Consider the following 15,238-nt stretch of genomic DNA (forward strand, 5'->3'; position numbering starts at 1 on the left):
TCAAAAAACTTGTCGTTTATATTAAATGAGCATATAAATATTTGTTGGTATATTGACACCCCTCTTTGAGTCCCCTCTAACCAAGGTTAGGAGGGGTGTACACCCTTATGCACCCCCCAGTCAATCCACCTCTATCTAGTGATTCCTGTTTGTTCACCTATATCCATCTCATCAAACATAATTTCCTGGATAGCATTGTTTTTCAAGTCTTCAAGTCCTTCAGAAGTTTGCCATACGTACCACCAAAGGGCATACATGCGTACGCAATAGCAGAGGAAACGCGGTAGCTCCTCAGTCCTCACAAGTAGGTGCATATACTATGGCAGTATGAAACTTATTACTACACAATATTTCGCTGGAGAGATTATAAAACTTGTCCCGAGATAAAGCTATGAATTTTCATATTCTTGGATCGCTCGTCAACGTTATGTACTGTTTTTCAAAATGACAGATTTTTATCGTTCGGTTATCGCTTGGAATTTCTTCCCACTCTCGTGAGGATATGAGAATTTTTTTTCCTTCTGATGCCTTTTGTCATCAAGTTAATTTCTATTGATAAAAATGTCGCTGTATTTATAGTACAACGGAATAATTCTCTTCGAGTCTTTCCTCCGCTCCTTCGATTTTCGATTCTTTCGAAAGGTTTAAAATAAAGATGGCCTAGGAAAAGAGTGTTTCAGACTTAACTGTAGGATTAACAGATGTGTTTGCTTATTAAAGGACAGCCGCGTTCACTGTTTGCGTGCTAATATTTTACTTTATGCATGTTTTTTGTGTGGGAGTTTTGAGTTATGCATATAGTGTCGAGCTCATTTCATGATATGCAAATGCTCCAAAACACAGTTCATGTTGGAAATTTGGAACATTCGTTTACGATCAATGCATGATTAGTTAATTCAAAGGAATTCTCGGAAAACTTGCTTTTTTTCTTCTTGTATGTATCTACTGAAACGTGAGCGCAAGTTTTGAAGAAGGAGGAATTTCAGTTTGGAAGAAAAGGTTCAGCAGTATAGTCTCATTGATGCATATTTTATATGATAGTCAGGTCTAAAGATTTATTCTCGAAAGCTTTTGTGTATGTATAACATTTCATATATTCATATGGTCTAAAAGAGGCAATTTTAATAGCAGTTATTTTGAATTTGTTTTTGAGTTCGCTTGATCGTCTATAAATTGTTAAGGTCTTTCTGAGGCCAAATGTGTTCGTCCTTTTAATAACAATTTATACTTTTTGCAGCGGGAGATTTTCTCAATCAAGAATATATACAGATAGCGGATCGTGGCTTTGTATAAGGTAAATAGTATTTCACCTAAAGCAACTCAATGTTTTTTTTCTTGGGGTTTTATACGACAACAGACTTAAACAGATTGCTTGCCTAATCCAACAAGCTATTATACCTAAGTGTTTTTCGCATATATTTTTTTCCTCTCTCAAACTGCATTTCCTTATGAAATGGTTGTACGTTTCGGGCGTTTGTATTTTGGATGTATCAGAGAAAATAATTTCGATGTTTTTAATGCATCTCAAAAAAATAATTTCAATAAAAATTTCATGATCATCATTTTGATATGTGGCGCATTAGGCGCGCATGGTTAGTTGTGGAGTTTGTTTTCCTATGTTTCGATAGTTGTTTTTCATTCATTGTCTTTTTGTCGACTGGAGTTGATTGAAACACTGGGTGAGCGAAGTTTTAGTGAATTGTCTCCAACAAGATATTAAAGTTTTGCCATGCGATCTCTCTGTAGTCAAACGAAACGCTCCGTGTGGGAAAACACGAGTCTAAATACACACACCTGCCATTCGTTGCAAGAAGTCGTTTGCATGAAGAAAATCGTCGCGTTTTCCTCGTTAAAACAATTTTTAATCATGTTTACAGTTTGCATAATATGCATTCATGCATTAATGTTAATATTGCTGTTTCATTTTATGATGAAAACAAATGTATATTTGTTTTCTTTGAAATCGAAATTAAACTCGCACGTGCGAAAATGTTTAAACATTTAGGGCGAAGAATTTTGCAGCTCATAGCTACCGTCGTTGCCGTCTCTTCTCCCTGCTCTCGATGTAAAATTGCTGATTTTTATCAATTTTTATGGGTGATAAAGTGCAGGATTTTATCATAATACTTTTTTTTCGTAGGACATCACAACTAAACGATGTCGACAGTTACAAAAGAGTGCGTCAGTAAGCCAGAAGATAAACTTTTCAACGCGGTTAGAATGAATAAATTTCGTCTGGTTCGATTACTGATCGAAGGGGGCGTTCATGTGGATAGCCGTAACAGTCATGAACAAACTCCTTTGTTGATCTTATCCTCGTCTTTGAGAAACGCATCCCATAGTCGTAGCGAAACTTATAGAAAGGTTTTTAAGTATCTTATTACTGCTGGAGCTGATGTAAATGCTGCTGACGCAAGTGGAAGAACACCATTGATATATTCTGTGATAACGCGGCTATCAATCTTCTATGATCTTCTCAACGCAGGCGCTGATCCCTGGTCGCAGGACCGCAGTGGTAAATGTGCTTTTGACTATGCAATTCAGCAAAAAGATCTGCATGCTGTTGAAAAAATGGTTGAATCATGTAAGAAAGCAAGATCGTATGTCGTGGGAGACACGCGTGGAACAAGAGGGCTCGATAAAGCAGAAGGTCAAGGTGACAGACGAGAGAAGACTAAGAACAAGCAGACGAAGAGATCAAAATCGCCGATCAAAAGTCGAAAGGAATTTTCAAAGTCGAGACAAATGTACAGCGCACCAAATTTAAGAGTTCTCCACAAGAGAGATCAAGATTCTTCCTTTGCTCATCCTAAACCTTCCAGTTTACCACACGATGCACCAAAGCATACCTTGAGTATTGATATGAATAGTAACGTAGAGTCGCCCAAACTGACCGCAAATCCTACTCCATCCAGCGACCTCGCTGATTTGCAAGAAAACATTCATCTCTGTGATTTATGCAAGACAGTTTTCAAGGTTGAGAGCGTGAGAAAGGAATTAAAATCGGAGATGAAAGTTAACGAGGAAAATCTGAAATTGTTAGAATATGATTTTTCTGGTCTTTTGTTTCGTCGTCGCAGTACGGGAAGTTTGCTTGGATCGACAAAGAGAAGAAACGGATCCTTTCGCAGAGAACAACACCTTGCATTAACAATGGATGATATGTTTTCAAATTCATCATTCGACCATTCTGACAAATCGAATGACGAAATGTTTGACGACTCCGAGACAAACCAGAATATGGAAGCTTCGAATGAATTGTTGGTCCCCGATCGTTTGCGATCAATGAGTCTACCTCCAGCTCATTCGTTTATCATCTCGAATGTTACCGACGGTAAAACAGAAAGTCCTTCTCGTTCACCCAGTTCTTCAAGAAAGGCGATTAGTATTGCCTTGGCATGGCCATCCTCCACCGCGAGTGGAAGTCACGAGTCATGTGACAATTCCGGAAAGACGAGAATTTCGATGATGCCATCATTGTGCCTGCAGTATTTCGAAGCATTACGTCATCATCAGTAGAAAACGTGACATCATCCTCTGATGGAGAACATTTCCCGAGTTCAATTGCGGCTACTTTTGATCGGGGGAAAATGTCTTGTGAGAACCAACGAGATGACTGTCAGTCACCAATTCCTACGATCATATTGACAGATTATGTTAGCAAGAGTTAGCTTATGTGATTTTACTTCATTTTTAGCTGTTTTACTCTCGCGTAAACTGACATTAGCTGATTTTACTATTGGGAAACTCCTAGCTGACGTCAAAAACATTTTACTTATTTTGCCATTGTTCTATTCTATTGTTCTCTCATTATCGTTCTCTCTCCTATACATAAATTATGCACTACATAAATTAACGATAACTTAAATAATTTGAATTAACTCAAATTCTGCTTGAAATAAAATGGCGGGAAGAAAAATTAGTTGCATTGCTGCAATGTCCAGCAAAAATAGAGGAATTGGAAAAGATGGAAAATTACCTTGGCGTTTAAAGTATGAAAATGATTGTCGATTGTTTTTTGTAGTGTTAATGACTTATATTGGATTATTGTAATTGTACGTATTTAGATCGGAGATGAAGTATTTTTCAAGAATTACAACGGATGTCAAGCATGAAGGTAGCTACATCTCTCCTTTACATTACTACATCTTTCCACAACCCCATCTTTCCTTCACATCCCTATCTTTCCTCTGCACCCTATTTCCTTCACAACGCTACATCTCTTCCCATACTTCTTCCTCTTATCGAAACCCTATCTTTCATGTCTAAATCATATCTTTTATGAAATTTTGAATCAAATTTTACTACTTCCTGTGATAATTGGTACCATATTATGGTTTGTATGCAGGAAAACAAAATGCAGTAATTATGGGTCGAAAGACTTGGGAAAGTATTCCTACAAAATATCGACCAATGGCAGGCCGATTGAATGTCATACTAAGCAAAACAATGAGGTAAACACAACAGCATATCTTGCTGGTTTTGGTTCTGTTATGTAAATTTTAATGGTACATCATGATTCATTTAGAAATCTATTGTTTTCATAATTACCGAACACAGAAAAATTTACTTATCAGGACCAAATTTGCATGCTGGCAATGCAATTGAGTATATAAAAAGGCATGATAACTTATCTCCTAATATTTTTGTGTGATTCAGTGAAGCTCCAGACAATGTTTTGCTCTATCCAGACTTGGCAACTGCATTAGATGCTTTATCTCAAGCTCCCTATGTGGAAAGCATAGAAAGTTTGTTTATTGTTGGAGGACATGGTGTTTATAAGGTAAACCATTGATTTCCTAGTAAGTGTTAGCCTGCTAGCCAATTAAGTATTTCTCACATATTAAGTTTTCACTTATATGTTGAACTTCCTGTCTGTATCTGTGGAGGGATTTTTCCCCTAGGCACTAGATTTCCCACATCATCCTACCCAGGGTAAAAAGTCAAGAAGTTCCAATGTGCATGCTAGGATGAGCATGTATCTGTGCTGAAAATTATCAGGAGGCTTGTGTCAGCAACCAAACTCTATCAATTGAATGGATTCGTATACAAGAGCTCTCCAGCTGAAAAATTCCACGTGTACCATAGTTAATTTGTCTGGGCTCCTGTGAGCACCTTCCTAGTTATATACATTATGTATACAATATGTAGTTATGGCCTGTTTTTTCATTGACTGCAGTGAGATAATTAGACTTTTTTCGCTTTCTTTCATAAGAGTTTCCACTAAGATTCAATGAAACAACATTAGATAATCTGTAAGGTGAATTGGGGACACAAATAGCAGCTCAACTTTATCTGTCATATTGAATTCTTTACATTAGGAATAGCTCATGTAGATGGTCATTGCCTGTACTATAAAACAGTAAAGTGATAGCATCACTTCATTCATTTTATTCCTCTCAGGAAGCAATGGTATCAGACAATCTTCATAGAATATACTTGACTGAAGTTCATATTGATGTAGAATGTGATGTATTTTATCGAATTTGACAAAGAAATTTTAAACTTGTAAAGTAAGTGTTATTAAGACAGTTCTTGGCATGAAACGTGAAAGGTCCCATGATATGTTAAAGGTACTAGATTTAGATTTTTTTTCATGCATTCCTGTAGTGATCCAACTGTTCCTTCTGAAATGCAAGAAGAAAATGGAGTCAAATTTCAGTATTTTGTATATGAAAAGAAAACCAAGAATGGTGAAGAATGAAAGTAAGATAGCATGTACGTGTGTGGAAGGTGTCTTAAAAACTTGCTAGTGAAAAGATGTATGGAAAGAACTATATGAGACATTTTGAATGTCAGAAAAAATTCTCTACTATGAAGTTAATATGATTATACCATGATAATGCCGGTCTTTTACCACACAATATTGAAAGTGGGGAAGATGAGGGAGGAGGTTTAAAAAACCAACACCCCCTCACTGTTATGTGACTATTCCAAAGGTGCAAAATCACTGAAAATCAATTTTCATCATTATTCCACGAAAATTCTTTGTCTTCGTAATCAAATGCATCTTTTTCTTTAACTTCCAAATCTTCTCCATATTGTATGGCATTATCAATTTGTACAAGCAAATGTTCAATTGACTCTTCCTCTGTCCTATTCAATGGTATAAACTGAACCATACTGAAGTTTTCAATGACATCAGCAAGGGCATTGTTTAGTTTTTCATGCTTTTTGTTCTGCCATGCTCCACTTTCATCCATTATGACTTTTGGATTTGGGTCAAGAAATCTACAAGGAATTAAAGAGTTTATTAAGCATACGAACTTAATGCATACGAACTTTGGGACTTGAAAAATATACTTAATAATAGTGTGTTGGAGACATGTATCGCTTGGTTAATCAAGTGTTTTTGGGACATGTGCCTGTTGGTTCATTAGGTGTGTTGAGAGGTGTATAGGTATTTGTTTAATCATGTGTTTACATGATGAAATGCATTTTTACTTTTGCTTCTTGAAGTTTTATACTTTTTTCAAATGTTTATCTCAAAGAACGGAGGTTTATACAGTTTCTATCATGAGAAAACAAGACTATAACCTTTCAATATTTTCTGCTTGGTCCTTGCTAAGCAGGTCCATCTTCGACATAACATTAATATGAGGTACCTCCAACTGCACCATAGCGGAAAGTGCTGCCAGTACACCAGAAAAAAACATGCTTGTGTTGACCATAAACTTTGAATCCACAAGAAACACGGCACACACCCTGATATCCCATTGTTGTAAAGTGTCAACAAACTGTCTCATTATCGGTATATGAGAGTAAAGCTCTATTTGACCTAGAAATAAGATAACATGAATTGTGGTGACAGGCTTAGAGTAATCAGACATCCCAATTGAGAGGTCTGTTTAAGAGGTTATCAACAATAAGAGGTAATTATGGATAGGCAGGGATACCTGGGCAATCAAAGATGAAATAATCCTCTTCAGTGTAACCTAACTGTTCCTCTAACCATTCAATGTTCTTGATCAAATATTCCATACAAAACACTAATCCACCATTGGGTCCAAGCTTTAGGTCATCTGCCTCCATGACATCTTCAAGTTGGACAAGTTCCCTAGTATCTACGTAAAGTGGATAGTCGAAATATTCCGCTGCGGGATCTAAATTAATCACGTGAACAACCCTTCCAATGTTCTCACAATGTCGAACTATGGTGTTGCAATACGTGGATTTTCCGCTTCCTGCAGGTCCTATCACAAGTTGAGCGTATCTCATGTTTTAAAAGCACAGCACCTAGACTGTTTTTTTAGGAAAAACGTAATTAGCATGAAACATAAGATAATTTGGTATTTCGCTCATCGGATGCCATCTTGAATGAATGTGGGGTCGATACTTCATGTCTCTTACATAATGTGTTCCAGAAAAGAGATTTATTCATTTTACATGCTTTTACTATTTATAAAATTATAGAATGCAAAATGACAACGAATTGTTTTACACAGTAAACAATGATGGAATAAATAGTGCTAAAATGTTATTTTTCATCAGTCATCCACCAAAAGAGAGCGAGCAAGATTTCTTGCCAGAGCGAGGCGAATCGGTTGAAATAGACCTAATTTATCTTGCTCTGAAATCTAGAAAAGGCAATAAAATAAGTAAGAATTGCCAGGATGGATTGTTTGTTGAGCAAATGGGAAAATAAATAACCTTGTCACTCCATGACGACTCCAAGCTACCTTTCTCCATCTCGTCATTAATTGTCGACTGTGTATTTCCAAGATAGTCCGCTGACCTAAAGGATAGTCTGAGCTCTTCCAAACACCGCATCAGCTCGTGGGTTTGAGAAGTTGTGAAAACGATCTGAAAGAACGAAATTTGACATAAATGCATCAACGACAAGGTACTATATTGTCATGATTCTCCTCCCAAACCTGGTCATGCTCCAAAAGGGGCAAGGCGTCTGTCAACAAAGACAACCAAATTCTAAAAAACAATACACTGTTCTCCATACGTTGCTTTCCATTATCTTTTGAATGTGAATTTTTGAGTTATTACCGTTTTGGAGCAAGTTGTGAGGTTAATAAAGACACCAAAAGGCCGGCAGCATCACTGAAATCTCCGTTGCCATACATTATATGAAATTCACGATATTTCCCTGATGATATAAAAAACATTTTACCTTAGCTGTGTACCAACTCACCCACCCCCACCCGGGAAACTGTCGTATACATATTGCTCGCTGTGTACTAACCCATCCCACCCCCACCCGGGAAACTGTCGTTCACATATTGCTCGCTGTGTACTAACCCATCCCACCCCACCCGGAAACTGTCGTTCACATATTGCTCGCTGTGTACTAACCTATCCCACCCCACCCGGGAAACTGTCGTTCACATATTGCCCTTTGGAATTGTCAATTTAAGGTGAACACTTCCCCCTTGTGTACGACACATTTATGGCTCAGAATAAGGACATTTTTAAGTATAACTGAGATATACACGGCAAGTTCGGTGTGATGAGTAAAATGATCTAAGGTTAACGAAGACATCGCTCCATAAGCCATAAAAATTAGCTCGTTTCAATTTGACAAAAACGACTGGCTGCCTCAGTTGATTAATGTAAGCGAGAGTCGTGTAGAAACGATGATTTTAAATCAATCTTAACGGATGTTTTAAAGCGAGCAGTACCGAGAAAGGTTAATTTGTCGCAAAGAAGCATTGACGATCCTAAATTATCGATGAGATCTAAACTTGGAAATTCTCCTTTGTCGAAATAATCGTCCATAAACCTATGAACAAAACAGGGATTACTTTGAATGCAGAAATTGTGCTTGGGGTGAAAAAAAAAAACGATTTACATACCTTTCTGCAATAAAGGAAGCGAATGCTGGATCCTAAATAGACATGATATCTTTATCATTTCTACTTGCAATGGTATTTTCTCTTACAATAATTCTGATGCTCCGGAAGAGTTTTTACCTTGGCTTTAATCGCCCATGATAAAGCTGATCCTAATCTGTGATTATGATATGCAGTCATGGCCATTTCTCTGCATATGCCTAAAGCTGAAGAAACAAAGACAGGTTCTCTATCGTTTTCAATACTTTATGTAATATCGCTCATGTGTCCACGAGGAGAGCTGCACCTTGTTTTGAAAAGTCATTTTTTTGACAAAGATGTAAAACTTTGAAAGCTTTTGTTTCCGTCTCTATTGGTATTCTCTCGATGTACTCTTCCAAGTAATGCCTGTTTCAAAAGAACGGACTTTTATACTCACTGCGCATGCGTTCTATCTACAACAAGCGCTCACCTTCCACTGGTTGGACAGCTTAGAAAGTATTCCGAAGCAACTTGCCAAAGACTACGAAGAGATATGTTATGAGAGTTGATTGGTGATTGGCTACTGTGTTGACTATTGATTGGGGATCGGCTACTGTGTTGACTATTGATTGGGGATCGGCTACTGTGTTGACTGTTGATTGGGGATCGGCTACTGTGTTGACTATTGATTGGTGATTGGCTACTGTGTTGACTATTGATTGGTGATTCGCTACTGTGTTGACTATTGATTGGTGATTCGCTACTGTGTTGACTATTGATTGGTGATTCGCTACTGTGTTGACTATTATAACTTCATTGTATAGTAATCACCTTTCGTGCGACATCAGACTTGACGCATATTCCAAGAGAAGAAATTCCCTCAAGTCAACTTGATACACACCTCTACACGAATAGTACTCTCGTTAAAAAATATCAGGGATGGATTTATGGGAGGGGTGCAGGGGGGTTCGCACCCCCTAGCCTTGGCTAGAAGTGTGCAAGGAGGGGAATTCCCCAACGAAATATCAATACATCAAGCAAGCAAAACAAATGTCAAACTACACATTTACCAGGGCTTAAGCCTAACCCAAAAAAAGTCAGACATGTGAATGACATAACGACACCCTCAAAGGAGCCACCAAATTCAAACTAGACTGACAAAACGACGTCTTATAAAAACTAGAGCACCCTCCCATAAAATCATCCTGGATCCACACTTAAACTAAATCTTCTAATTTACAAAGGACTTCGTTCTCTGAGCATTTCATCGTTGAGATGATGAAATTGAATCAATATAGTTAAAATAACTAAAGGTAATTATACGCACTCCGTCTAGCCTCAACTCGCAAGTGAAGAGTTACGTATAATCAACGCTTTGCTAAAACCATGAAAGTAAATGTTACGAGGATGCTCGGGGGATGTCGAAGGATTCTCTGTATTTGGCATGAAAACAAGTGGTATATTCTTACTGTGTTTGATGGTTATCCAGTTGATTACAGTGGTGAAATAAATCCACGATATGAGCAACGAACCACCAATTACCAAAACATTCGCTTCAAACACGATACACATCAATAATCGATTGAGAAGTCAAATGGAACGACCAAAAATTGAAAATTTATCGTGTTAACCCTACCTGCTTATCTTGATGACAGCATGAACATCAAACTCGATTGCTGCTAAGAGAATCATGTGCCACAGTTGAAGTGAATTCTTTCCTCCACAAAGATCGATACAAAACTACAAATGATAAAAATATGTCACAACTTATCTGATGACCAGGACAAGCAGACAATTTTAAGTAAAACAAAATAAAACGAATCCCGAAAACGGACATCTCGTTTTCTTGATATTCAAGATAATACAAGAGTTTGATGTCACTATTTGTCTGATGATGTCTTTGGAATAAAGACGAAATATTACACCATCTTTAGTTTCAAACTCTTGTATCATCTTGAATAACAAGAAAACGAGATGTCCGTTTTCGGAATTTGTTTTATTTTGTTTTACTTATCTGATGTTGCTGATTGCAAGGAACATTTTCCTCTCTGGAAATCCCGTCCAGAAATCTTGAACTTATTTGAACTTATCACAACTAACGATATATCTGACTCAGGGGTGGAAAAAGTTTTTTTTCTTTCTGGGAACCACGGCCAAATGCTAAAAATGTTCTGTGAAATTCGATTGTTGAAATCACCAAAATAACAAAAATATGAATCATGTTTAATTATTAACTATCAATTATGACGTTAAATAAACCGATTTAGAAATGTTGTAATGGTTCCTGCCGATTGATTTTCTGCCAAAATCTCAACTCTATAAGATTTCTGGAAACTACGTTCCCAAGTTCCGATACTTTTTCCAGCCCTGATCTGACATGATTCTTTCCTACTACCTCATTGAAATGGTGGAATGCTTGCTCGCTCGAACATGCAATATACATTCCTAAAACAGGGTAGAATCAAAAATACCTTTGTATGATATTGTAGCTCGTACGATTTGATGTTAGGGTTAGAGTACAGGAGCTTTGCAACCATCAATTCATACCAAGATAGATCCTCACAAATGCCTCTATACAATAGAAAAAAGTGCGTTTAAATCTAACAAAAATACCGCGCAGATGGTATGACTACATTCCTTACTTTACTTCAACAAATGCCTTGTTATCTCCGCAAAGAATCTTAAAAGCAATTTGGAAAAAAGGGTTTTTGCTAAGAATGATGACGCAATGGTTAATTCAACTATATGTACCCGTGTGTACCTATGTAATCAATGGTTGATTCGACTATATGTATCCGTGTGTACCTGTGCAATCAATTGTAATTGTGGATAAGACGCCAAATCACCAAAAGAACATTTACTCTGGCATTCCTGCCTCCAATAGTTCCACTTCATCGCAAACTCAGAATGGCCAACGAATGACTGAAAATAGGCATTTCAGATATTGATGCTCATAATTCTGAGTGATTTAACAGAAAACTTGATTAGATTTTATTGATGTTGTTATTCAGGCACCTTAAACGATGGCATTTTCTTTAAGAGATCATCCACTATCGCAAATTCCTGAAAAAATAATTCGACCCGTGTTCATTTCCTATCAATTTAAGCACGAGCAAAAAAAAAGATTTCGGCTATTAATAAAATAGAGACTTTGTCGTGGTGACTAATCTGAAAATCGGTATTGCAATCTCTACCATTCACCATGGTATTTGCAATCTCTACCATTCGCCATGGTATTTGCAATCTTTACCATTCACCATGGTAATTGCAATCTTTACCATTCACCATGGTATTTGCAATCTCTACCATTCACCATGGTATTTGCAATCTCTACCATTCACCATGGTAATTGCAATCTCTACCATTCACTATGGTATTTGCAATCTCTACCATTCACCATGGTATTTGCAATCTTTACCATTCACCATGGTATTTGCAATCTCTACCATTCGCCATGGTATTTGCAATCTTTACCATTCACCATGGTATTTGCAATCTCTACCATTCGCCATGGTATTTGCAATCTTTACCATTCACCATGGTAATTGCAATCTTTACCATTCACCATGGTATTTGCAATCTCTACCATTCACCATGGTATTTGCAATCTCTACCATTCACCATGGTAATTGCATCTCTACCATTCACTATGGTATTTGCAATCTCTACCATTCGCCATGGTATTTGCAATCTTTACCATTCACCATGGTATTTGCAATCTCTACCATTCGCCATGGTATTTGCAATCTTTACCATTCACCATGGTATTTGCAACTCTACCATTCACCATGGTATTTGCAATCTTTACCATTCACCATGGTATTTGCAATCTCTACCATTCGCCATGGTATTTGCAATCTCTACCATTCGCCATGGTGTTTGCAATCTTTACCATTCACCATGGTATTTGCAATCTCTACCATTCACCATGGTATTTGCAATCTTTACCATTCACCATGGTATTTGCAATCTCTACCATTCGCCATGGTATTTGCAATCTCTACCATTCACCACGGTAATTGCAATCTTTACCATTCACCATGGTATTTGCAATCTTTACCATTCACCATGGTAATTGCAATCTCTACCATTCACCATGGTAATTGCAATCTTTACCATTCGCCATGGTATTTGCAATCTTTAAAACGATTTCGGCTATTTTAATTTCATCTTCACGGTTAAGTTACGCGATCAATTTTTCCCTTCCCTCGCAAAAAGAGAAAGTTAAATATATATTTTCGAAAGACTACGAACATCTTGTCCATCTGGATTTCTGTCGTGATGTTGTGATAACAATTCTCTTGCTTCTTTTATGCGTCCTTGAAACAGTAAATAATAAATCTAGAAGAGAAAGAAATTTTTTTCTGCCTTGACTTTGCCTGTTTTCATTACGTTTACGTAAATAACAATGAATATTTAGTCAACATACGGCCCGCCAATAATTGTGACATTCTGATGGGTTTGCTGATTCAGCAACTTCCCTCGTGACGTTGTCAGCCGTATGACAGTGCCATTTTACCCAATCAAGTAAATGTTGCAATACAACACCGCCTAAATAGTGAATCAGTTAATATCTGAAGCACATGAAAAAAGGATTAGCAAAGGGACGCGTAGTGACCTGGTAATTTTTCAATCAACAAGATTTCACATAGATGCCAGACCAGTTCAATAAAACTTAGCAGTTGTATCTATAAAATATGTTATTAGCAATCGTGTTTTGCAATTAAATTACTTGTATAAAATGATTGGATGGATTGGTTTTCTTCCTACAAAATAATTGGATGGATTGGTTTCTTTCCTATAAAATGATTGGATGGATTGGTTTTGTTCTTACAAAATGATTGGATGGAGAGGTTTGTTTTCTATAAAATAATTTGATGGATAGGTTTCTTTCCTACAAAATGATTGCATGGATTGGTTTCTTTCCTACAAAATGATTGGATGGATTGGTTTCATTCCTACAAAATGATTGGATGGATTGGTTTCATTCCTACAAAATGATTGGATGGATTGGTTTCATTCCTACAAAATGATTGGATGGATTGGTTTCATTCCTACAAAATGATTGGATGGATTGGTTTCATTCCTACAAAATGATTGGATGGATTGGTTTTGTTCCTATGAAATGTATGTCAAAGGAAAACATCAAACCTCTTCAGCATGTTCATACCATTACTAGTGCAAGTGAATAGTCCTATATCTTTGGTGTTTTCCTAAGCAACTATAATGTTGCTGTGCATTTGTGGAAATCCCTCCCTCCTCCCTTCATTACCTGGTCATATTCATCATTGTCTGTCATGGCATTTGGATCATCTTGTTTAAATCCAAGTAAGCAAGCTCTCAAGACTGCTCGATATCTGCGGCTGAATGTTACCAGGCTGAGGGACGACAATATACTTATTATCAATTGCTGGAAGAACTGAATCCATGAATTATACTGTCAGGAATTCTACCTTGCATTTTTTGTTTGTGAAGGAGCTTTGTCAAGTTGTTGCAAGTCCAGAAATATAGCTAGATCAGATAGATGAGATCTGAGGTATTGTGAAACCTAAACTGCGTATGAATGAAAAAGGTATCATGTACCATAAGTCTCGTTGATTAATCTTCTTGTTGTTTTGTTTTGCAAGTCAGCGTCCATTCTCATTTGGTAGATTGTGTTTGAAGATGGAGATGCATTTAAACGTTCATATTCCACTAAAGATATGAATTTCATGCTACATCATTGGACTCAAAGAAAATAAAAAGGCAATTAAACATTTGAACTATTCGTACAATATGCTACAACCTATGTGTCAAGTATGAACACAACATTAAACATAATCAGCAATTCACTTTTTCAAAATTGCATGTTACATAAAGATATCGTTCCAGTCCAGTACATTGTACAATTAGGAAATAACTACAATACATACAAAATAATGAGCTGCATAGCTTGTGTCAATGAGATTGCAAGAAAGAGTAACAGAAAAGCTGTAACTTACATTTAGGCTGTCCAGCAAAGGCCCAAATAGAATTTTCACCTCCCCAAGAGGCGTAAACATTTCCAACAAGTGGTATAAAGGTTGGCTGGCAACGATCAAACAAACGTATTTCAAGACACGACACACACACAAACATACACACGTGTTTCGTATTCATTTTAATATGTTTCGCCTAATGAACTTACCCGACTGACAATGTCTAATTCTTCCATAGTCTGTCATTCAAATGTTCAACAGGTTGACAGAGGAAATGATAATTTCCATAAAATAGTTCACTCCTTCGTCAACGCCATATTTGAATTTTATATCTTACAAAATTTAGTTCAACTTGATCCCATCTACCATGATGATATTCGGATACACTTCGGACTGTCAAAAAATTCAAGTGCAAAGTATCAAAGTCCACAAAAATGATTTCAATATTTCTTCCTTCAAAGGAATTGCCTTGCTTCATGGTTGGTCAGTTTTTCTCATACTGTTATTTCATTGGCTAAC

The 15,238-nt window shown here is 36.9% G+C and overlaps 4 protein-coding genes across 6 annotated transcripts; 2 read left to right on the plus strand and 2 right to left on the minus strand.

Moving 5' to 3' along the window:
- Positions 1-930: 930 nt before the first annotated feature.
- LOC124452284 (ankyrin repeat domain-containing protein 34B-like) lies at positions 931-3,519 on the plus strand. The gene is made up of 3 exons (XM_047002863.1): positions 931-1,075; positions 1,238-1,294; positions 2,141-3,519. Exon 3 carries the CDS (start codon positions 2,158-2,160, stop codon positions 3,517-3,519), a length of 1,362 nt encoding a protein of 453 aa, XP_046858819.1. The 5' UTR covers positions 931-1,075; positions 1,238-1,294; positions 2,141-2,157.
- LOC124450427 (dihydrofolate reductase-like) lies at positions 3,454-6,000 on the plus strand. Of its 2 annotated transcripts, XM_047001084.1 has the most exons (6): positions 3,454-3,992; positions 4,068-4,117; positions 4,349-4,454; positions 4,660-4,783; positions 5,404-5,513; positions 5,611-6,000. In XM_047001084.1, the coding sequence occupies exons 1-5, from the start codon at positions 3,904-3,906 to the stop codon at positions 5,488-5,490; spliced, it is 456 nt and encodes a 151-aa protein (XP_046857040.1). In that variant the 5' UTR covers positions 3,454-3,903; the 3' UTR covers positions 5,491-5,513; positions 5,611-6,000. The 2 variants fall into 2 exon arrangements, with proteins under 2 accessions (XP_046857040.1, XP_046857041.1); XM_047001085.1 differs by lacking the exons at positions 5,404-5,513; positions 5,611-6,000 and adding an exon at positions 4,905-5,006.
- LOC124450424 (GPN-loop GTPase 3-like) lies at positions 5,372-7,323 on the minus strand. Of its 2 annotated transcripts, XR_006949972.1 has the most exons (4): positions 6,897-7,323; positions 6,538-6,778; positions 5,836-6,231; positions 5,372-5,627 (listed from the first exon to the last, which is right to left on the minus strand). XR_006949972.1 is itself a non-coding variant. In XM_047001080.1 (3 exons), exons 1-3 carry the CDS (start codon positions 7,216-7,218, stop codon positions 5,958-5,960), a joined length of 837 nt encoding a protein of 278 aa, XP_046857036.1. In that variant the 5' UTR covers positions 7,219-7,323; the 3' UTR covers positions 5,787-5,957. The 2 variants fall into 2 exon arrangements, 1 of the variants encoding a protein (XP_046857036.1); XM_047001080.1 differs by lacking the exon at positions 5,372-5,627 and having other exon boundaries at positions 5,787-6,231.
- A 31-nt stretch (positions 7,324-7,354) lies between these two features.
- On the minus strand, positions 7,355-15,063 carry LOC124450419 (nuclear pore complex protein Nup85-like). Its single transcript, XM_047001075.1, has 24 exons — positions 14,929-15,063; positions 14,744-14,828; positions 14,346-14,456; positions 14,216-14,273; positions 14,035-14,140; positions 13,381-13,450; positions 13,192-13,313; positions 13,017-13,103; positions 11,778-11,825; positions 11,568-11,684; positions 11,405-11,442; positions 11,234-11,333; positions 10,399-10,502; positions 10,232-10,315; positions 9,594-9,665; positions 9,253-9,303; positions 9,088-9,188; positions 8,922-9,007; positions 8,805-8,836; positions 8,631-8,731; positions 7,999-8,098; positions 7,875-7,926; positions 7,651-7,803; positions 7,355-7,577 (listed from the first exon to the last, which is right to left on the minus strand). The coding sequence occupies exons 1-24, from the start codon at positions 14,953-14,955 to the stop codon at positions 7,488-7,490; spliced, it is 1,995 nt and encodes a 664-aa protein (XP_046857031.1). The 5' UTR covers positions 14,956-15,063; the 3' UTR covers positions 7,355-7,487.
- Between the last annotated feature and the right edge of the window lie 175 nt (positions 15,064-15,238).

This window comes from Xenia sp. Carnegie-2017, unplaced genomic scaffold, assembly GCF_021976095.1.
Source record: "Xenia sp. Carnegie-2017 unplaced genomic scaffold, XeniaSp_v1 HiC_scaffold_24, whole genome shotgun sequence".
Classification (NCBI taxonomy): domain Eukaryota; kingdom Metazoa; phylum Cnidaria; class Anthozoa; order Malacalcyonacea; family Xeniidae; genus Xenia; species Xenia sp. Carnegie-2017.

Coding starts and splice junctions, on each gene's coding strand:
- LOC124452284 (XM_047002863.1), top strand. CDS start 2,158: ATGTCGACAGTTACAAAAGAGTGCGTCAGTAAGCCAGAAGATAAACTT.
- LOC124450427 (XM_047001084.1), top strand. CDS start 3,904: ATGGCGGGAAGAAAAATTAGTTGCATTGCTGCAATGTCCAGCAAAAAT. Junction 3,993..4,067: donor AAATTACCTTGGCGTTTAAA/GTATGAAAATGA, acceptor GTACGTATTTAG/ATCGGAGATGAAGTATTTTT. Junction 4,118..4,348: donor AACGGATGTCAAGCATGAAG/GTAGCTACATCT, acceptor GTTTGTATGCAG/GAAAACAAAATGCAGTAATT.
- LOC124450424 (XM_047001080.1), bottom strand. CDS start 7,218: ATGAGATACGCTCAACTTGTGATAGGACCTGCAGGAAGCGGAAAATCC. Junction 6,779..6,896: donor TTTCATCTTTGATTGCCCAG/GTATCCCTGCCT, acceptor TCTTATTTCTAG/GTCAAATAGAGCTTTACTCT. Junction 6,232..6,537: donor CAAGCAGAAAATATTGAAAG/GTTATAGTCTTG, acceptor AATTCCTTGTAG/ATTTCTTGACCCAAATCCAA.
- LOC124450419 (XM_047001075.1), bottom strand. CDS start 14,955: ATGGAAGAATTAGACATTGTCAGTCGG. Junction 14,829..14,928: donor AATTAGACATTGTCAGTCGG/GTAAGTTCATTA, acceptor GATCGTTGCCAG/CCAACCTTTATACCACTTGT. Junction 8,837..8,921: donor CATGGGCGATTAAAGCCAAG/GTAAAAACTCTT, acceptor ATGTCTATTTAG/GATCCAGCATTCGCTTCCTT.